This window comes from Salmo salar, chromosome 04 (assembly GCF_965601325.2).
Source record: "Salmo salar chromosome 04, fSalSal1, whole genome shotgun sequence".
Classification (NCBI taxonomy): domain Eukaryota; kingdom Metazoa; phylum Chordata; class Actinopteri; order Salmoniformes; family Salmonidae; genus Salmo; species Salmo salar.
Window position 1 is genome coordinate 56,849,626 of NC_138294.1, and position 23,457 is coordinate 56,873,082.

Below are 23,457 nucleotides of genomic sequence, written 5' to 3' on the forward strand. Positions count from 1 at the left end.
TATAGTGCATTGTCGTGAAATAATTGCTCACATATACCATTTGACTGTACTTCAGGGCAATCCATATGGATTGTCCATATTGCGTTATTATTCTCTTCCCATTTCAAGATGATGCTTGGAGGATGGCAAGTTGGCTGGATAAATGTTAACATTTCCTGGTTTCTTCCTGTGCGATATGTGGTGCAGTATGATTGCTGGAGATATGAGGATGATGAAATATATTGTTCCTGTATGACAAAGAATATCTTTCAATATCTTAAGAATATTCAAAAATAACCCATTTTAAATCCGTCTTTATTTACAAAATGTAATAAAATTCTTTGTACAGGACCTCACTAACAAGGTTCAGTATGTCCACACATGCAGTTCTTGTTATCATTATGCAGCTTGGCAATTTTCTCATTGCTGAGGTGCAGTTACAAATAAAAGAAAACCAAAAGGATCAAATGAGTTCTAAAGTTGAGATTGTTCGCTAACTTCCTAGGGTCTGCTTTAGGTTGCAGTTTGGTAAAGCGATCACCAATTCCACATGCATTTTACTTGGGTAAAAATAATGAGAAGCCTTCATTAATAAAATCAACTAAACAAATATACGTTACTTAACATTTATGGTCCTCCGTGGGTCATAAAGAATGATCCTATTCATCATCACTTTTGTCTTGGTATGTCTTCAAAGTGTAGTGGATCACAGTTTTTGCAGAAACATTAAAACAGAAATACTCGTTGTATTCTTCTGGTCTCTCTCCACTCTCATTGCTCATCATTCACTACATAACCCAATCTCGACAGAAAACAAACGGGTACAAAGAAAGTAATGTAAATTACAACCAGATACAGTGTGCTATTATTTACCCAACATGTTAATATAATAGAGAGCTCCCTCTTTAAAGATATCATTGGATTGCATTGCAATAAGACTTACATTTATAAACCTTTTTCCATTTTAATGTGTAAGAAATGTAGCAGATTTTGATTAGGAGGAATACTTAAACCTTTTACATGTTGTAAAAAGGGGTGTACTGTTTATAACCAAACACCTATTATGCTTGGTAGTACTATACTGTAAATATCCCAGTGTTCTCTACAACTGTACTCTGTTCAATCAAAAAACCCAATAACAATAAGACACCATATGTGTTTTAAAACTGATCACATCTTCATAAAATCTGTTTTCAATTTAACATTTTTGGCAGTAGTGACAAGTGTGGCCCAAGTTAAATATCGCATTTGTTTTAACCAGTCATGTTATGCTGCTGCCATGACAAGATGTCAGTTTGTCCATCAGGCTCTGAGAAAATTGACAGCACCTAAGACATTTTGAATAACCAATGGTTTCAAATGATGCAAATCTTTAAAATACAGAATGAGGGTACAATATTGTCATTTTCTATTGATCCTATCCTATTGATTGAAGTTTATCTTAGATTATTATATGACATTGAACATAATTGTATAGTAAAATAGGCAGATGACTAGTACGTTAAATAAAACAAAACATTTTTGTAAATGTTTTACCACTAAAATATGCCTGTAAAGGATTGAAATGACTTAAAATGTTCTCTGGGATAAGTTTCTTAATGGCAAGTAATGGCATTTTTTTCTTCAAAATAATTCAACAAAAACTTTCCCACGTATATAGATTACAACAGTATCAATGTTTTCTTTCTTTCCTCCCCTATATTATTTTTTGATTCTGTATTTTCAAGTGAACCAAAATGGAGCTGCATTGCTGAGGCGCTGAATGCTCCGTAAGGCACTAAGAGAGGCAGGTCCCATATTTCAATAAACAAGTCCTATTGTGTCACTGTCGTTGATTATCGTGCCAGGTTTGGCATCCCAAGATGGGCATTTGTTGACTGTGGGTTTGGGTCCAAGCTGATGACCATGTCTGTCGCCTCCAGGGTGCCAGCCATTGCGGGTTGTATTCCTCCAGAGTGACTGTACCTTCCTGCAGAGACACCAGCGGAAGGGACAGACTTCAGATCTGTAAAACCGGAATGGGATTTCAACAGTTTTTTTTTGTGACACCATAAAAGGTTATATTTTTCAGTAATAGGGGAACCTACAAACATTTGGGTATTTGGGGCCCTTGAAGGCTAGATTTCAACAGCATTCAATATTTGTATTTGTAGCTTATACTCGACACAAAAATATTATAGAACTACTATACAATACATGCATTGCCCATGTTGAAAACATTATCAGCTTATAACATTGTATTGAAATGGCATACATTTACAGGGTGACACATTCAGAGACACTGCCCAACTGGGACAAAATGTTGGAGACACATACCCCCTAGATTTTAACACTCTCTGTTCCATACACATTATATCCTTCTCGGTACGTGGCAAAATTCTGGGTGTTTGCCGGAGGAGCTGGTTTAAAGTTTTGGGCATTCTTAGCCAGTTTCAGTCTTTTGGTTTCTGCCCGTGACTTATAACAGAACTCTATCAAAGCCACGGTCATAGCCAGCCCTAGCCCTCCAACCAGAATATAGAAGACTCCCGCCACATTGCTCAGGCTTAGAGCGCTTGTCTTGTCCTGGGGAAGGTAAAGAACAATGTTAAGAATTTTTTACAGACATTTTGGTTGTGACCTGATCTAACAAGACAGGCAAAATCTCCCAAAGAGGCTTCTGACTCAAATCCAGCTCTAATGTAAACGACACCCCCACTATTAGTCTGTGTTTACACAGGTAGCCCAATTCTGATCGTTTCACTAATTGGCGTTTCGAACAATCAGATCAGCGCTGAAAAAGAGCTGACGTGAAAATCTCTGATGTGATTGGTCAAAAAAATATAAGAATGGGGCTGCCTGTGTAAACACAGCCTAGTGATCTAATGGATTACCCTAACAACTCTGTATGGTTTTATCAACTGTGTAGGCAGTGAATCCCATGGAGACATGCCTACTGTGGGGTAGTACTGAGGTAAACGGCAGAGGCTGACCTGCTGAATGACTTCCCTACAACAGTGGAAAGCTGGGAGCAACTTGGGACTGTCTGGTAGGTCAGTCAACCCTCAACAATAGCAGGAGAGGTGGTTCAACTCTGCAGGTAGTTAATAACATAGCTGGATTGGTGAATGTCGAGAAAAAGGTTTTTTCTACCCTACTCTGTAACTCATTTACGAGGCCACCCTAAAGGAAGGTGGTCAATGTCGTACAGGTCGAAAAACTGTTGATAGGCCCTGACTTCACTATGATACTGTAGTTTTTCAAATGTACCATTATCTGACTGTATCTCACAATTTCAATCAAAGTGGCAAGCTATAGGAATTGTGAATTGAACCATTTTTCTGCTACTAACATCCAATCTTAGATATTGAAATTCATTTATAAGAGTTTTACCATTTGCATTTTAACCCTATGAGTGTGTCCTTTAAAGTGTGTTTTGTAGACTATCATAGGGGAGCCCTGACGTTGGCTACAGGGCCTGTGTCCTTTCCTCTGACTATCTCAGAGGGTTAAATAACTGGTTTATATTAGATCCTTTAACTTCATGAAGTGTGCAAACAAAATCTCCTTATTGTGACATTCCACAGTTCAAACATGACCTTCAGATTCCATCTGATCACTGTATGACCATCTGGAGTTTGAAAGTTAGTTTGGAGTTTCTCAGAGTAAGGAAGCTTGAAGTCAAACTGCATAATGTTAATAGATTCAATATACTCAATTAGCACGCAAATAAGTAAGGACACTAATAAACAATATTTCAACCAAAAGTTTGGTTAACAAAACTGTAGCATAAATGGTTACAATTCAATGGTTGTCATTTGTCTATGGTAAGAATGAATACATATGTAATCTTACATTTTTCCAAGGCATGCTACACCTTTTCAACTATCAATACATACTGTATGTCTAAACTATGTGATGAGATCTTAGGAATAATCATTATTATTATTATAATAGTAATGTAAACACTAATAATGTCGACAGTATTGTGGATAATGAAGTATGTGTAAGGCAAACTATGGGATGGATATTGTTTAGACTGTTTTCACTTGCATTCTATGAAAAGGAAAACAAAAATAAAAAAATTGAAGAAAAAATATGTTTTTGAAAATGTATGGTATTTACGCATTTGCATATGAACAATTAGGTCAAAATGCAATTTGCAATCAGTATAAAAAGACCTGCAGCGACTGACCTTACTTCCAGAGTCCTTGGTTCCACATTCACCCTTATCGTACCACCATTTGTTTTTCAGCTTGTCTAAGATGCCTTGTTCACTGAGTTTCAATACGGCAAGGTTTACAGGAGTTCTTCACGTGGGAAATAACATAAATAACATTATATTATGTTATTTTATGTTATTCAAGCTTTAAACTACTTCATACTTTACAAAGCGATAGAGCAGGGTCCTGGCCAAGACAACACAGAGAGCAGGCAAAACTAACTGTTACCTTTCATACACCAGGACTAACCCCTACAGTGCCGGACCCTACCTGTATCGCTTTGAGTAATCGGCACACACTGTATAAAAAAGTTGAAAAGATTGGATCGAGCAGAATGAGTAGCTACTGTAATATAGCTCTATACATACATAAAAGAAGAGGTGCAATTGTTATGGGCACATGTAGCTTTTTTAGCAAGGTGGATCTAACAGGAACCCTTTCTTGACTAACAGGCAAACAAAAACCAGCAGCCTGATTTTATTCTAACTGAGGGCAGCCAATGCCTCACAAAATACAGCCCTTCACTGCATATGCATCCTGCTCAGAATAGGCTAACGTAGGCCTATACTGTGCAAATAAAATCAATCACATGTAACGTTGAGAGCTACAAGAGAGCGGTAGATACCAATATAGGTGCCAATATATTGATTCTATGTAGCTCTGTGGCTGCATGATTAGTGTTATATAGCTACTTTTTCAACTTCTACCTGCAATGAGATCAATGAGATCTACAGGTAGATTTGACTGAGAAATAAAAAAGCCAAACAGTTTCTAATTAGTCCTCAAGTAGGGCGTTATGTTTGTAAGACATTATGCATTCTACATAACTGCTAGATTTCTGTGTTTATTTTATTTTTGAAAAATGATCTGGGTTCGTAATTTAACTTCCTTAAATATATTGTATTCACCACTGTTGTCTGCTTAATGCATAATATCGAATATTTACATAAAAGAGGAGTGTAGAGAATGTGAGGTTATTTGATCTTATCTGGCTATAATGGCTTATTTTCACAGCAATTCAGACAAAAAATACTTTGACAACATTTATGGTTTGCAACGAGTCTCAGAAAATAACTATGTTAAAAAGGATGAGGTTAGTTACAGCAGATTTGGACAATAAGTACTCTCTCCTGCTCATACTGAGCTGTTGCTATGTACATGCAAGTCACATCTGTCAAGGTTCCAGTATTGGCATCAGTATGGAGAATAGCAGCTACACTATGGACGTAACATCAGGACAAACTGGGTGTGCTGACTTTCCCTACCAAGTCCCCAAGCAGGAAGACATGGTAGACATGCTGGGGCCCATCCAGTCTTGATCCAGTCCAACAACAAGGAGGAGCAAAGTAAAAAAAGCAATGTTCAGTTCTTTTTTGAGAGTATAATATCAGTGTCTGTGGTGGGGGAAGTCTATGGACTATGTCACTGTTACCACCAAGTATGATTCAGGAGTGCTTATCATATGTGTGGTTTATGATATGTTGAAGTGACAAAACAAGAACTGGAAAACAATGCTAACAGAACACTCCCAAAACATACACAAAGACAAAACTATAAAATTAAAATACACAGTATGAACAGTTCATGCAAAATATCAAATAACATCAAAACAAAACATGAGGACAAAAGATGCACAACTGAGAAAATATGACACACAGAATAAACATGATTTACCCATGGAGATGTAAATGATGTCTTTACACCGCCTGATTCTCATACATCCAAATATATTTATCACAAATAGTTACTAGTTCCAGTTCTTAACCTGCTGTATGAAAGTTCCTTGAGTATACAGTTGAAATCGGAAGTTTACATACACCTTAGCCAAATACATTTAAACTCAGTTTATCACAATTCCTGACATTTAATCCTACAAAAAATTCCCAGTCTTAGGACAGTTAGGATCACCACTTTATTTTAAGAATGTGAAATGTCAGAATAATAGTAGAGAAGGATTTATTTCAGCTTTTATTTCTTTCATCACATTCCCAGTGTGTTTACATACAATCAATTAGTATTTGGTAGCATTGCCTTCCACAATCTTCCCACAATAAGTTGGGTGAATTATGGCCCATTCCTCCTGACAGAGCTGGTGTAACTGAGTCAGGTTTGTAGGCATCCTTGCTCGCACACACGTTTTCAGTTCTGCCCACAAATGTTCTATGGGATTGAGGTCAGGGCTTTGTGATGGCCACTCCAATACCTTGACTTTGTTGTTCTTAAGCCATTTTGCCACTACTTTGGAAGTATGCTTGGGGTCATTGTTCATTTGGAAGACCCATTTGCGACCAAGCTTTAACTTGCTGACTGATGTCTTGAGATGTTGCTTCAATATATTCACAGAATTTTCCTTCCTCATGATGCCATCCATTTTGTGAAGTGCACCAGTCCCTCCTGCAGCAAAACCCCCACAACATGATGCTGCCACCCCCGTTCTTCACAGTTGGGATGGTGTTCTTCGGCTTGCAAGCCTCCCCCTTTTTCCTCCAAACATAACAACGGTCATTATGGCCAAACAGTTCTATTTTTGTTTCACCAGACCAGAGGACATTTCTCCAAAAAGTACGATCTTTGTTCCCATGTGCAGTTGCAAACCGTAGTCTGGCTTTTTTATGGCCATTTGGAGCAGTGGCTTCTCCCTTGCTGAGCGGCCTTTCAGGTTATGTTGATATAGGACTTGTTTTACTGTGGATATAGATACCTTTGTACCTGTTTCCTCCAGCATCTTCACAAGGTCCTTTGCTGTTGTTCTGGGATTGATTTCCACTTTTCGCACCAAAGTATGTTCATCTCTAGGAGACAGAACGCGTCTCCTTCCTGAGCGGTATGACGGCTGTGTGGTCCCATGGTGTTTACACTTGCGTACTATTGTTTGTACAGATGAACGTGGTACCTTCAGGCGTTTGGAAATTGCTCCCAATGATGAACCAGACTTGTGGAGGTCTACAATAATTTTTCTGAGGTTTTGGCTGATTTCTTTTGATTTTCCCATGATGTCAAGCAAAGAGGCACTGAGTTTGAAGGTAGGCCTTGAAATACATCCACAGGTACACCTCCAATTGACTCAAATGATGTTAATTACCCTATCAGAAGCTTCTAAAGCCATGACATCATTTTCTGGAATTATCCAAGCTGTTTAAAGGCACAGTCAACTTAGTGTATGTAAACTTCTGACCCACTGGAATTGTGATACAGTGAATTATAAGTGAAATAATATGTCTGTTAACAATTGTTGGAAAAATTACTTGTGTCATGCACAAAGTAGATGTCCTAACGACCTGCCGAAACTATAGTTTGTTAACAAGAAATTTGTGGAGTGGTTGAAAAACGAGTTTTAATGACTCCAACCTAAGTGTATGTAAACTTCCGACTTCAACTGTATGTATGTGCTAAATATGAGGAAAACGTAGCCTACTTTCATTTGTGAGCTAATTCCCCTTGGTATTTGTAGTATAATTAGAGTATAATTTGCCAAAGTCAGATTGAATTATATTTATAGTGTTTTTAGAAGCTGTGTGTCTAGAATATATTGGGTTTTCCTCTCTCAGTGGTTATTACATACAATATATTTGAAGCACATTGTTAAAGTACCAACACATGCATTTTTAGGAATAAAAGAATAAACAAGAAATGTAGCAGGTGCGATATAACATGGCTGAGTCTACCCTCTCTCTACCAAGGATTCAAGGCAGATTGCTTGCAGGACGAGGCAGCTGCTTTGTGTTGCTCTGCTGATTGTATTCATGTCCTGCTTACGCTCAGGAATGAATAACTAGAGTCAACAACATCAAAGTCAGTCTGCCTGGTCTTCTACAATGTGTCAAGTGTACTGTGGTCAAGATGCAAGCAGAAGAGTAGAGACAGAGACGGATCCACAGTCGGGCTGTCGCTGTGCCCTTGTGTTCTGAAACCCAAGATCAGATCAAATTTTCCACCCTCTTACAGCGTTTCATTGGTCGGGGCAGGGCCGGCCATGGGTAGGTAGACTGACTGGTCTTGGAGACTAAGACCAACCAAAGGAATCTGTCAGGGTGACAAGCTAACACTGGTTTACAGTGATGTTATTGGTATCAGACAAAAGTTTGGAACATTTGGTGTCACTTTGTCATTAGAATTCTCACGTTTGCCTGCAATGCTTAGTCCCCTCAAGACTACGCTGTTCGCCTCGCCTGTCCTAGCACCCAAGGTTGAGGCAGTTTGGAGAGTGCTACCGTGCTCAGTGCTAGGGTTCATGGACATCGCCATGTTATTCTCTTAATCAATACTTAACTCAACATAAATGACAAATTATTCATCCACTTTCAGTGAAAAGTGAAAGTACCTCTAAGTGAAACAGAGCATTATAATTCCACCATGTTTGCCCTGTGGACATAAAAAGCAGAGGAAATGTACAATCATCCCTTCTGTACATTCTGCCTTTCACAACCACAGGACAAAGACCTAAACTAAAAAGCCTCTGGAGGAATTCAAGAAATATCTCACTAAACAGCCCTGCTGTAGAACAGAACACTAACATCCCAAAAGAGGCCTCACATGCTATCTTACCACAGTGGATGTACTTAACTACCATCAGGAATAATAATCAGCTTCAACTCCTCCTCTCTTCTTCTGTACGTACAGTAAACAAATACCTCGTCTTTTTCTCAGAAATATCTTAATTGTTACTGCTCTTTTTCCTCCATTAGCCAAGTAAAGGGTTCCCAGTTTGATCTCAGTTGCACAATAAAATAGAAAAAGCCACACAGTTTTCTGTTACAGGGCCATAGTGGGCTGTGGTTGGGGCCTATAGGTTACAGTATTGATATAACAGCCTTGCCGATTACTCTATTCTACGATACCCGATTTTGGTGACATTGAGGCTGACCTTGGAGTCACCTCCCCCGCTGCCGCACTCTCCCTTGTCGTACCACCATTTGTTTTTCAATTTGTCCAAGAGGCCTTGCTCATTCAGTTTTAACACTGCCAGGTTAACAGCATTTCTTGAAACGATAAAACATAACTTGTAAGAAAATGAACAGGTCCGTGAGAAATCTAATACTATAATATTAGTAAATTGTAATAATAGTAATAATATCAAATAATTCATAAGGGGGAGCACGAAAAGGACAAACCGGTAAAGAATTGCACCGGTGTGGAGAGGTAAGAAGCATTTTACAGCAAAGAAAGTGTTAAATATTAGAGAGGTGGTATGGAGGATTACATTGCTCAGAACTGAAGTGTGCGGGATGGGGACACTTTGTCATTGAGAATAGAAGAATAACGACAACATACAGCATGCACGTTAACATTCATCACAAGTAACAATGCAGCTTTTAGCAAGTTAATTGAAAGAAACACATTGAACTGTTAAATTAGAAGCAATACAGAACTGGCAGAGAAGGACACCAAGGAGAACAGAGGTAGGAAAGATTGAGGGGAAGAGAAAAACAAACAACAGGGGTGGGTGGGAGTCACATCAACATACAAATTAATTTAGTAAATATGTCTAATATACCAAGAGTACTTTCCCTTTAAAGAGAAAGAAAAAGAGCAACACAGAGAGAAACAAACCATACAGATAGAAAGAACATGTTCGAAACGGCTTTACGTCTAGATGAGAGTTAAAGAAACACATACTGATGTTCGATCTTAATTTGACCAGTTTCGTCGCAGGAGAAAAATAATCCTGCAGCAGGAGGATTTGAATATCTGAAGAAATATTTAGAATGGCCGCCAGGGTGCAGCTGGAAGCGGTGTTTGTATACAATGCAGTACCACACCTACGTGGTACCTTATTTTGGTTACGTACAGGCTACATCTTACGTGGATTATAATACATTTACATATTTGTAGGGGGTAGATGTATTTTTCGCTAGGGAAAAATACATTTGTGCTTGTTAGAGTGCAGTGGTCTAAGTAACTCGCTCCACCTGCAAGCTTTGTGAATTCTCACCCAATGCTGGTTGATCTAGTGACCAGCCTGAGCCTACAGTAGACCACAAGTTAACTGCATTTATTTCAACATTTTCAAGAAGTAAAATTAATAGTTTGATCATTTGCACATCAGAGAAAAGTGTCAAAAGTGTTTGGATAGGCTCAAATACATAAACATCTGGACAGCTTTATAAAATGAAATATTAAAGAATATTACCCAATACAGAATTTTAATCCACAACAAAGACCATAACTAAATTGACTAATTATACATAGTTCTACTATAAAACATGGATGAGCATCCACACTGGAGGAAAGTTTATCGTTCTACAGTCAATCATCTGTCAATCAACTGATCAGCTCAAATCAGCTCATCAACTCAGCCAGGGAAACACAAACAGTAGGCTAGCCTATTATCGCTTTTCATATCTTCCATTATGTGACAATGGATAGGCTAACGGGTAGCCTACAGAATGTAGCCTATTGGAATATAATCAAATAACAAGGGGGCTGTTGCAACCATCGATGGCACTAGACTAGGATGTACCACTGACAAGAACCATTCAACGCTGGTCCGACCAATCGGAAGCCACGCTTCAACATTGTTTTGATCACGCGGACTGGAATATGTTCTGGTCAGCCTCAGAGAACACCATTGATCTATACGCTGACTCAGTGAGTGTGTTTATAAATAAGTGCATTGGAGGCGTTGTACCCACTGTGATTATTAAACCTAACCTAACCAGAAACCATGGATGGGAGGCAGCATTCGGGCAAAACTGAAAGCACGATCCACTGCATTTAACCATGGAAAGAGCTGTGGGAATATGACTGGATATAAACAGTGTAGTTGGAGTCGCAAATCAACGGCTCAGACACGAGACGTATGTGGCAGGGTCTACTGGAAATCACGGACTACAAAAAGAAAACCAGCCACGTCACGCTTCCAGTCAAACTAAACAGCTACTTTGCCCGCTTTGAGGATAATACAGTGCCACCATCGCGGCCCGCTAACAAAGACTGCGACCCCCCCCCCCCCCCCCCCCCCCCTTCTCCGTGGCTGACGTGAGTAAAACATTTAAACGTGTTAACCCTCGCAAGGCTGCTGGCCCAGACGGCATCCCTAGCCGCGTCCTCAGAGCATGCCCAGACCAGCTGGCTGGTGTGTTTACAGACATATTCAATCGCTCCCTATCCCAGTCTGTTGTCCCCATATGCTTCAAGATGGCTACCATTGTTCTTGTACCCAAGAAGGCAAAGATAACTGAACGAAATTACTATCGCCCCGTAGCACTCACTTCTGTCAACATGAAGTGCTTTGAGAGACTAGTCAAGGATCATATCACCTCCACCTTATCGGCCACTCTAGACCCACTTCAGTTTGCATACCGCCCCAACAGGTCCACAGACGACGAAATCTCCATAACACTGCACACTGCCCTATCCCATCTGGACAAAAGGAATACCTATGTAAGAATGCTGTTCATTGACTACAGCTCAGCATTCAACACCATAGTACCCTTCAAGCTCATTATCAAGCTGGAGGCCCTGGTTCTCAACCCTGCCCTGTGCAATTGGGTCCTGGACTTTCTGACGGGTGGTGAGGGCAGGAAACAACATCCACTTCGCTGACCCTCAACACTGGGGCCCCACAAGGGTGCGTGCTCAGCCCCCTCCTGTACTCCCTGTTCACCCACGACTACGTGGCCAAGCACGCCTCCAACTCAATCATCAAGTTTGCAGACGACACAACAGTAGTGGGCTTGATTACCAACAACGACGAGACAGCCTACAGGGAGGAGTGATGGTGTCAGGAAAACAACCTCTCACTCAACGTCAACAAAACAAAGGAGATGATCGTGGACTTCAGGAAACAGCAGAGGGAGCACCCCCCTAACCACATCGAAGTGGAGAAGGTGGAACATTTAAAGTTCCTAGGCAAAAACATCACAGACAAACTGAAATGGTCCCCCCACACAGACAGTGTGGTGAAGAAGGCTCAACAGTGCCTCTTCAACCTCAGGAGGCTGTAGAAACTTGGCTTGTCACCCAAAACCTTGACAAACTTTTACAGATGCACAATTGAGAGCATCCTGTCGGGCTGTATCACAGCCTGGTACTGCAACTGCACCGCCCTCAACCGCAAGGCTCTCCAGAGGGTGGTGCGGTCTGCACAACACAAACTACCTGCCCTCCATGACATCTACAGCATCCGATGTCACTGGAAGGCCAAAAAGATCCTCAAGGACATCAACCACCTGAGCCACTGCCTGTTCACCCCGCTACCATCCAGAAGGCGAGGCCAGTACAGGTGTATCAAAGCTGGGACCAAGAGCCAGAAAAACAGCCTCTATCTCAAGGCCATCAGACTGTTAAACAGCCACCACTAACTCAGAGAGGCTGCTGCCTACTTTGAGACCCAGTCACTGGCCACTTTAATAAATGGATCACTAGTCACTTTATACAATGTCACTCTAAATAATGGCACTATAATAATGTTTACATATCTTACATTACTCATACTGTATTTTACACCATATATTGCACCTTGCCTATGCCGCTCGGCCATCGCTCATCCATATATTTATATGTACACATTTTCATTCACCCCTTTAGATTTGTGTGTATTATGCATTTGTTGGGGAATTGTTAGATTACTTGTTAGATATTACTGCACTGTTGGAAATAGAAGCACAAGCATTTCCCTACACTCGGATTAACCTCTGCTAACCATGTGTATGTGACAAATAAAATTGGATTTGATTTAGATTATCGTCAGCTGAAGTCTTGTTAATCCATCAATACTCTATTTCACCCACACAACTGATCTCAATTGCAACCATTATTGGTCACCTCATTATCGCTCCCTAAAAGATGATGTCGGTGTTACCTAGTCCTGCTTGTGCAGCGGACATGAGTCGGTCATGGTCACGTGATGAGGTAGGCCCACCTGTGAACTTCAAAACCAGTGTCAGCCTTCAGCCCAAGAGTCTAAAACGGTCTAAGATGTTGGTTGCTCCTGTGGGAGACCTTGGTTCATATCCTGCATGTCAAGATACTTTGTATGAATGGAAACTAATGTTGGTGTTGCCTGCTGCTTTTATTTTATTTTATTATCCAAAAGTGTCTGGTATGGTCATTTCTTATCAAGATCAGAGGTAGAATATCCCTGGACTGTCCATAGTTGAAATGTGTAATTTCATCAAGTCAATCGGGGGGAGTGAGTTATTTGTGCCAGAAGGGCGTTGGTCTGACACGGTACGCCTATTATGTGCGCGCTGAAGGCAGCGTCCCTAACCACTAGACCCCCCCCAGGCAGCGTCCCTAACCACTAGACCACCCCAGGCAGCGGCCCTAACCACTAGACCCCCCCAGGCAGCGGCCCTAACCACTAGACCACCCCAGGCAGCGTCCCTAACCACTAGACCACCCCAGGCAGCGTCCCTAACCACTAGACCACCCCAGGCAGCGTCCCTAACCACTAGACCCCCCCCCAGGCAGCGTCCCTAACCACTAGACCACCCCAGGCAGCGTCCCTAACCACTAGACCACCCCAGGCAGCGTCCCTAACCACTAAACCCCCCCAGGCAGCGTCCCTAACCACTAGACCACCCCAGGCAGCGTCCCTAACCACTAGACCACCCCAGGCAGCGTCCCTAACCACTAGACCACCCCAGGCAGCGGCCCTAACCACTAGACCACCCCAGGCAGCGATTCAACTCAATTTTGACAGTTCATTCGTAACCTTTGGAAACACTTGACACTTGTATGTCATAGCGTATTGGAGATCAATATCTATCTTGTGTTATTAAGCTATATAAAACGACGGGTGTTGATGTGAATGGCTGCATTTCAGATGCATTTTTGTACATTTGAATGTAGCAGTAATAGGACCGGGGCCTAGCGCTGAGCGATAATATTATTTTGATAGCAAGCCCTGATCCCAATGACTTGACTGCCCCTGCATGGAGAGAACGAGAACTGATTATTTTCCGGGATTCACAACGCTCATTTGAATTTCCTGATGACGCAGGAAAATTCTATGCGACAAAAGAGTGATCAAGTTAAGATCCGACATCTGTATTAAATACCTTTACCTTCCTGATGAACCTCAAAAAATAAAAAGTGAAGAATGAGGAAGAAGAGAAATGGTACACGAGACATCAGGGTAGGTGGAATACTATAACAACATGGAGAATATTGTTACATTATCCCACCCACCTTAATGCTGAGCCTTTAGGTGTTGCCACACCGTATCCCTTAGAGTCGAGGTTGCCGCCAACTTTCATGGTGTCACAAGGTTTCCGCTGCTCAATGTACTCGTTCATTGTGGATTCAAGAAGAAAGGCGAATTTGCCTTTCGACTTTCGCACTCGGGCAACCCCTTCTGGTGTGGTCTTGGCGAACACTGACGGTTCAGCTGATTTCATGTAAGACCACATTTTTTCATAAACTGCTATTTTGGAGCGCTGCATTTGGGGAGATAAGGAGAGAAAAGACAAAAACAGGTTAGTGGTGTATTTAAAGAATGTAAATCATAACGTTCAGTGCCTAAATAACACACTTTAAACACACACATACACCTCCATATACAGTGTACATGTTTGCCATGAGTCATTAGAGTGCTGTGCTTCCAGAGAGCTGAGTAAAGAACCGGTTGTAGTGGGCGTGTTGCCAACAGCAGATCTGAGGTCTGACAAGCTGGCAACACACTACAAACAAAACTGCAGGGCGATGTTTCTCCTCAGCATTCATCGACAGGATGACCACTTGACTGACCACCTGCTCCCTTTCAACATCCCCCCTTCTCCACATGAGATCACAAGACAGGAAGTGAGTCAGTGTGCTGTTTGACTTTGGGGTTCTGAAGGTGTCACCTGGATGGATCAGTGGGGCTGCTGGCACCTGGAGCAGCAAGATGACATGCTGAGAGAACAGAGCCCTGCCATGCCCTGGTCTGCCTCCTGCCCTGCCCTGACTGACTCACACCCAGGGAGCTGCTGCTAAAAATGGCCTCTGAGTAGCTGGATAAACTAGGTTAATGTGACCTTCCGCCGAGTGACCGACTGAGTGGGGAAAACACTGGCTGCCTGGCAGGAAACTTTGCGATGGAAGTTTTCACGGTCAAAAAAAGAATGGGCCTCCCGAGTGGCGCAGCGGTCTAAGGCACGGCATTGCAGTGCTAGAGGCGTTACTACAGACCCAGGTTTGATCCCAGGCTGTGTCACAGCCGACCGGGAGACCCATGAGGCACACAATTGGCCCAGCGTCGTCTGAGTTAGGGGAGGGCTGGGATGTCCTCGTCCCATCGCGCTCTAGTGACTCCTTGTGGCGGTCCGGGCGCATACACTGCGTACAACTGGTGACAACTTGGTTGTACGAGGTTTCCACCGACACATTGGTGCGGCTGGCTTCCGGGTTAAGCGAGCAGTGAGGCTTGGCAGGGTCGTGTTTCGGAGGACACGTGGCTCTCCACCTTTGCCTCTCCTGAGTCCATACGGGAGTTGCAGTGATGGGACAAGACTGTGACTACCAATTGGGGTAAAAAGTACCAAAAACAATTACAAATTATAATGATGTGTATAAATAGCCTATACATGGATGCTTAATCTGACAAAACAGAGTCAACTTGGCAATTATAGCTATTGCCCAGGACTCCAAATAACATCATATAATATTGATAATACTATTTCATCTGAGAGGGTCCATTTCTGGCAAGTCTTTGCTTGGTCATATCTTTTTCACTTTTTAATGGATAATGGGCAATAAGCCCACCATTATTAGCTGAATCAAGCTAAATCTCACATTACATATCAAATGACAGTATGTATTGGATACTGTGGACCATTGTGAATTATAGTGTGAAATGTATGACTGTACTAACCAGAAAAACAGATTGATCACATACAGCCGCACACGCATGCCCAACCACACACACGCACGCACACACCTACATTAGCATCTCTAATTCCTGTCTAATCCATATTGATTGTTCATTAAGCACCAGTTCTGATGTGCTCTCCAGAATCACTCTACAGACCCAGCAGGAGCTCTGAGGGGAAGAAGTTTCCTAAGTTCCTGCTGGCTATTGACTGACTAATTAAGCTTTGGGGGTATAATTAGCTGGACGTTCAGCTGTTTCTTCTATCAGGTGGTGGCACACCGGCGCAAACATAATAAACACTTTCTCATATTGCTCTGAATCCAGTAAATCCTCATAGAACGTGTCAACCTGTTTAACAGAGGTGGCTGTATACAGAAACCCCAATGTCGCTTCATTTCATGCTGAGTTAACGGAATTTGAATATATTATAATTGTGACACAAGTGCAGACGGAGTGCTGTGGTTCTGGGGAGGTGATTTGGGATGAACCCCTAACGGCCTCAGCCCCTCTTCACTGCTCCTCTGCTCTTTATACTGCAGGGATGAGCTTGACTCCTGATAAACTTGATGATTCCATCGTTGGGCTGTCATGTAAATTATAAATAGGGCTGTTGAACACAATGAACACCTTGGTGGCAATGGATCCTGTAGAGATGGCTGGTGTTCTCAGAACAACTAATATGTAAGGGGGTAGGTAGGATCAGATCAGGGGTATTCAATTAATGAGCCAAATATGAGTCAACATGTTAATTATTAAACAAGAGAAAAACAACCAATGCTGCAGTCAAAACATGAGTCTCTGATATGCATATACACCATCTGCTGCTATGTTGGCATCGGCATCACTCTGCTCACATATTTTACCTAATATTAACAAATGTCAAGACTGCCATATCATTCTCATCAGTGACAGTTGCTTTTACACTCACAGCACACCAATGAATTGAGTGAAATTGAGCTGACATGCGCTGACTTGTAATCTCGAACAATGGCGAGTCAGCTTCCCTTACAACTTATTTCCAATATCACCACCCCAGAGAGCTGGATTTTAGCCCCTGCATCACACACTCATTTAAAGAGTACAGGGAGAAACCATATGGGAGGTGATAGCAGGGGTGGGGTTGCTCAGCGGTTTTATTCACCAACAGATGTTGAACCCTTATGGGTGTCTAGATCAAGGGCAGATATTTTACACTCTGACAGAATCAGTGGAAATCTGCAGTACATTCAGCTCCTATTACTGCTACTTACACCTCCATGATTTTCAGGCCAAAGGAAGATCCAAATATTTTTGAAAAAGGGGCTTTTTATGCAGCAGGGCCCTAATAGAGAAGCCAGCAGGGCCCTAATAGAGCAGCAGGGCCCTAATAGAGAAGCCATAATAGACGGGAGGGGAGGGGACCTGAGTTGTCTCCACTGAAAGTCAGAGGGGAGAGGGCATTAACACAATACAGGTGACATGAATGAATGTGGCCAGAGAATCCAGTAAAATGTCACAGAAGGTGCTTTAAATGTCAATACTGAAACCCCTGTGAGAGCACTTTTGTTATCACTTAAAACATATCAAGACAAATGATTTTTTATATTATATCAGATGGTCTATAAGAGCCAATTATAAGACACCTGACCTGATCAGACTGATATTATGGATGTTATATATTATAGCATATCTGCACAGTAGTTGCATAATAATATCTGCTCAATCCATTCTGAAAGATGGATGCATCTAACCGAACATCCATATCAATGCATTTCTGAATAAAATAAAGCTGTCTCTCTCCCTGCATTGTATCATGAACATTTCAGCAGTAGCTGGATATGTAATGAATTCGGGGCCGTGATTGAATCATGCTTGACATCTGCACAATGTCAGTGGGAGGAACCGTTCATGTAAATAATGGTAAATGAGTGATAGTTCATGACAGGCTTAGCCATGCTGTGTAAACAGAGGGTAATGTCTGGGTAAAGATGTGTGCAGCTCCTCTGCTTGTGTTATTTGGTGTCAGCAATCATACGTGGGCTAAAGATCTCTTTTGTTCAAACGCAAATCTATATTAATCTATACTACAACATAAAAAAGCACATTGTGAGTCATTTTCGGCCTCAGAATCCATTTGCAAAATAAATAAATATTAATGAGCAGATGCGCTGGCTCCCATAGTGCAACACAAACAGCTCCAGCTGTCAGTCCATCTATCAACTCTCCATGTATGTGCTCTGAAGGCTTCACGGCTGTTTGCTCAGGTCCACCCCACTGGCAATCCAAAGTAGAGATGAGTCGGCAAATAAATCATTTGCATTCTGTCTGTGCCCGTCCACATGCAATTCTTGGATGCTCTTCTGGACAGGTATGAGACTACCAAAAGTATTCCGATTTACTTTTTGGAAACAACATATGTAACTCAAACAAAAACCTGCAATTTCATTGGATTCATTTCCCAGCATAAATCAGGATATATAACATGCACATGCCTGCTTTGGAAATGAGATCTCTGGGCTCAGTTAATTTCTCTCCATGTATCACATACAGGCTGCCGTGATTCTTTTTTACATCTTTTTTAATATAGATTTTTTTTACCTAGTCGGCTTGGGTATCCGAACCAGCAACCTTTCGGTTACTGGCCCAACGCTCCTAACCGCTAGTCTACCTGCTGCCCTATATGAATAAAAGGAGATAAAAATGCAAGCACTAAAAATCTATTTGATGTCTGAATATTATTCTTCCGACACTTTGACAACAAAGGTGAGGGAGCAGTTGGGAGAGCATGTGATGTACTATGGTAAACCCTGAGAGGAGTAAGGGAGAGGAGGGAAAGTGAAGCTGAGCCATTTGAGGGATGACCTGCCAGTGTGTCATCAGAGCAGATTTCCGTTTGCCTGGTGGCTATATGACTCTAATTAAGCAGCACATCTTTCCTGAAGAACATATTTAAAATGTATCTGGAGCCTCTATTAATCAGACAGTCTCTCTCTCTCTCTCTCTCTCTCTCTCTCTCTCTCTCTCCTCTCTCTCTCTCTCTCTCTCTCTCTCTCCTCTCTCTCTCTCTCTCTCTCTCTCTCTCTCTCTCTCTCTCTCTCTCTCTCTCTCCACTTCTATCTCCTAGTTTTAATTAAAAGTCCCCTGGAATGTCTGCTCAGTCGTGACATTTGCAGTTTATGAAGTCCCTAAACACCTGTCAATTATCTTCCCAGAAAGACCTGGGACAAATCACTAGGCAGTCAACCAGCCTGCCAAACTAATCACATCTGCATTCATATCCAGTGGCTGGCACAAGGGGTTATATTATCAATGCTTTGTTCCTTCTTTGTCTGGAGAATCATTCACATACAGTAGTATAGACTCTGATAGCCACCTGTTTTGTAATATTGTAGCATGACTTTCTTAAATACTTATTATCATAGCTACTTCCTTATCTTCTGCCAGGTATCAAACAGAACTAAATATCTATACCATTCCCTGTGCTCCTTCCTTTGATGTTTAGTCTTTTTTTTTAACTATGTTTTTTTCTAACCCTAAAGAGACTTTAGTTGTCACTCACCCTAAAGAACTCCTTAGTGGAGCCTGAGTCTAGGGTTCCGTAGGCAATCTCTGTCTGCTTGGCCAGGTCCTCAGCACTCTCTATGGGAGACACCATCCTCTCCACTGTGAGGAAGGCAGCCAGGTTGGCCGTGTAGGAGGAGATGATGATGAGGGTAAAGAACCACCACACACCCCCCACGATTCTGCCCGACAGAGACCTGAGAGAGAGGGAAGGAGGAGGACAGAAGGACGTGAGAGCAAGGTGCTCAATCCTACACACTGACAAAGGGATGGAGGCTGCCATGCCTTTGGAGTCCACTGCTTCCTGTTTAGAGTCTGTGTATCTGCAGTCTGGGTATCACACACCACGTATTGACATAAATGCACCGCCTCAGAGCATTGCCACGGAATGATCTTGGATTTATGTCAAATCTCACCCACATACCTCAACGATAATGCTCTTCACACAGAGAAAAACATGGTGTTGCTGTAAGAGATGCTGTACCCGCCTGGTTTCTCTATGATGCTTGCCTGGAGGGCTGTGTTGTGGCTGAATGACACCAAACACGAACACAGCAAGCAGAGGTTATTGTGCATCTGCTTCAATGAGGCTGACGATCCCCATTGGCAAGGTAACTACTAACCTTAAGCTTACTGTAGTCTATCACGTAAACTGATACTCCAAGCGGGAGAGTGACATTTACTAAATCGTCTTCATTAAATCCGTGTCATTGACTCTGGCATTTTATGGGCTCTTCAAATAATACCAGACAGAAAGGAAATCCTAACTCGCCATAGAATGTTTTGTGTTTTTTCTGGTATTATGTTACAAGGATTAAATTGCTTGCCTTTTATTTAGAGGGGACTTTCTCCTACTCACATGGGAGGCCACCACTCAGCTTTCAGTACACAACACACTTAAATTCTTGAGTAATGCTTCAAAATAATTTTAGCATGGAGACAGCAAGGTAAAAATAACTGAGGAAGGAATCCGAACAATCCATGCTTAAGTGTTGATGCCAGAGGACTGTTACCCAGCCTATAGCACTGTAGCCATCACTATTCAGGTGAGACTGAAGCTCAGCTCTGATCAACATGGCCTGGAATACTCTCTCACTGATCTTCATTCAGATGGACTAGAATGGCCTGACATCCCAGACAAGATGAGGAGGGACGGCTTGAACAATGACAGTCCCCCGAGAAGGAACAAGGGACACACCACAACAGTGATGATGAGTGAATAGATGGACTGATTGAATGAAAAGAGGGGGGAGAGGATGTGAGTCATGAGGTGGGGCCGAATCGAATGCTGTTAAGGTGCTTCATCAGAGTGCAAATGCATCAAAATGTCTTCCACTTTAAATACATTATATGCACCAGGCTGATGACCGTAAAATGGGACATGCAGCAAAAACACGGTAGCCCTCCAAGAGTCATGGGGAATAGGGGAAACTACTCTCGGATGTAATGACCCTGCGCATTTTACAGTCCCCGGCATGGTGGATATAAGTTATTTTATGGATGCGATGCATCACTGCTAGCATGCAGCCTGGAGAGAACAAGTGAAGAATGGTGGTGTGTTTAAAGAGTATGAGGGAGAGATCGCGTGTAGGTGGATGGGGTGGGCTGGAGCGCAAAAAAGCCAAAACCAAACCCCAAAATAACATATACGCACCATGGCATTATGGGAGTTGTAGTGATTATGACCATAAAATGCAGAGGGATGGTACAGTATGTAGATGATAGGATGGCTGAGTTTGAGGTGACGGAACATGGAGTACATTAACCAACCTTGGCGAGATATCGCATCCTTGCTGCATGAAGGCGCCCAGGGAGAACCACAGGCTATTAAAAATCCCAAAGTCGTTTGGTGGGTCTGGAGGGCTCTGGGGGTCTTTGGCCTCGTCGTTTTCGTCCAGATGCCACTCATAGGGGCTGAAGCGGCTGACCAGGAAGAGCACCACGCTCACGCCGATATAGGCAAATACTATACACATCCAGATCTCATAGGCCAGCGGGTCCAGGAAGGAGAACACGCCCGGCTTTGACTTTTGAGGCTTCTTTATCATAATGGAGATCCCCAGGCTCATAAAAGGCTTAGAGAAGTCTATCACCTCCTCTCGTACCAATGTTATAGTTAGAGGAGCCACTGCTATATCGGCTCTCTGGAAACATGGGAACAGGAGGAGGAGGAGGAGTTAGTGGTTCAAAACAGAGCACAGGCACATCACATCAAACTGCCTGTGTTATCAAAGCCTGACTTTGACATTTTTTAAATAGAATGCCAATAAAAATTCCTTGATCAAAATCTTGTCATCAGGCATTTAAAAAAAAATCTCATTATGGCTATAACGTATTTATAATGTATTGATGAAACCAATGAGTAGAGATGAATGGTAAAATGAAATGGTGGATTAGAATGCATGCAATATCAGATATGCTTAAGAAGAAAGTGAGACCCGCCAGTTTAAAATGGGCCAATCTCAGTTAACATTAGTATTGGCTAATGTCTCTGCCTTAATCCAAAAGAGCCCATTACTCAGTCAGATCCATCAATGAAGTAGAAGGTATGGAAACAGGAGATTGAAGAGCTTATGCAAACAGCCCATGATATTTGAATCAACCTGGAAAATTCAACTCCTTTATCAGATTGTCTTCAAAGCCTCCTAGCCTTATTAGTGAATATCTCAGCTAGGTAATAAATGTTCCCAGTGATAGCGTCTCCGTTCCCAGAGTCACAGCCGGACCGGCCTTGTCTTATAAATATATAAATGCCATAAAAGGGCTGGGATCATCTTAGTGAGGGTTAGGCAGAATCCCTGTGAAAAACACAGCTCCCAGCCACTCCTTGTCTCAATATATCACTGGCTTATTTGCATGTGAATGGCTAATTAATGGTCTGGAAGATGTATTGTTGATGCAGAGAGGTGTCTCAGGGCTGATTAATGGTCTAGAGGATGTATTGTTGATGCAGAGAGGTGTCTCAGGGTTAATTAATGGTCTGGAAGATGTATTGTTGATGCAGAGAGGTGTCTCAGGGCTGATTAATGGTCTGGAGGATGTATTGTTGATGCAGAGAGGTGTCTCAGGGTTAATTAATGGTCTAGAGGATGTATTGTTGATGCAGAGAGGTGTCTCAGGGCTGATTAACGGTATGGAGGATGTATTGTTGATGCAGAGAGGTGTCTCATGGCTGATTAATGGTCTGGAGGATGTATTGTTGATGCAGAGAGGTGTCTCATGGTTAATTAATGGTATGGAGGATGTATTGTTGATGCAGAGAGGTGTCTCAGGGCTGATTAATGGTCTAGAGGATGTATTGTTGATGCAGAGAGGTGTCTCAGGGCTGATTAATGGTCTGGAGGATGTATTGTTGATGCAGAGAGGTGTCTCATGGTTAATTAATGGTCTGGAGGATGTATTGTTGATGCAGAGAGGTGTCTCAGGGCTGATTAATGGTCTGGAGGATGTATTGTTGATGCAGAGAGGTGTCTCATGGCTGATTAATGGTCTAGAGGATGTATTGTTGATGCAGAGAGGTGTCTCAGGGCTGATTAATGGTCTAGAGGATGTATTGTTGATGCAGAGAGGTGTCTCAGGGCTGATTAATGGTCTAGAGGATGTATTGTTGATGCAGAGAGGTGTCTCAGGGTTAATTAATGGTCTAGAGGATGTATTGTTGATGCAGAGAGGTGTCTCAGGGCTGATTAATGGTCTAGAGGATGTATTGTTGATGCAGAGAGATGTCTCAGGGTTAATTAATGGTCTGGAGGATGTATTGTTGATGCAGAGAGGTGTCTCAGGGCTGATTAATGGTCTAGAGGATGTATTGTTGATGCAGAGAGGTGTCTCAGGGCTGATTAATGGTCTAGAGGATGTATTGTTGATGCAGAGAGGTGTCTCAGGGCTGATTAATGGTCTAGAGGATGTATTGTTGATGCAGAGAGGTGTCTCAGGGCT

The 23,457-nt window shown here is 42.2% G+C and overlaps 1 protein-coding gene across 1 annotated transcript in view; it reads right to left on the reverse strand.

Annotated features, from left to right (window-relative positions):
• Positions 1 to 277: 277 nt before the first annotated feature.
• Positions 278 to 23,457, reverse strand: part of LOC106603380 (glutamate receptor 3) — a 111,572-nt gene continuing 88,392 nt past the window's right edge. Inside the window, exons 11-16 of the mRNA XM_082974583.1 lie at positions 21,289 to 21,662; positions 19,517 to 19,715; positions 14,316 to 14,563; positions 9,046 to 9,160; positions 2,296 to 2,544; positions 278 to 1,984 (exon numbers count right to left, since the gene is read on the reverse strand). Of these exons, the coding sequence (XP_082830709.1) occupies positions 2,299 to 2,544; positions 9,046 to 9,160; positions 14,316 to 14,563; positions 19,517 to 19,715; positions 21,289 to 21,662 (1,182 nt within the window). The 3' untranslated portion in view covers positions 278 to 1,984; positions 2,296 to 2,298. The remainder of the gene's footprint in view (positions 1,985 to 2,295; positions 2,545 to 9,045; positions 9,161 to 14,315; positions 14,564 to 19,516; positions 19,716 to 21,288; positions 21,663 to 23,457) is intronic.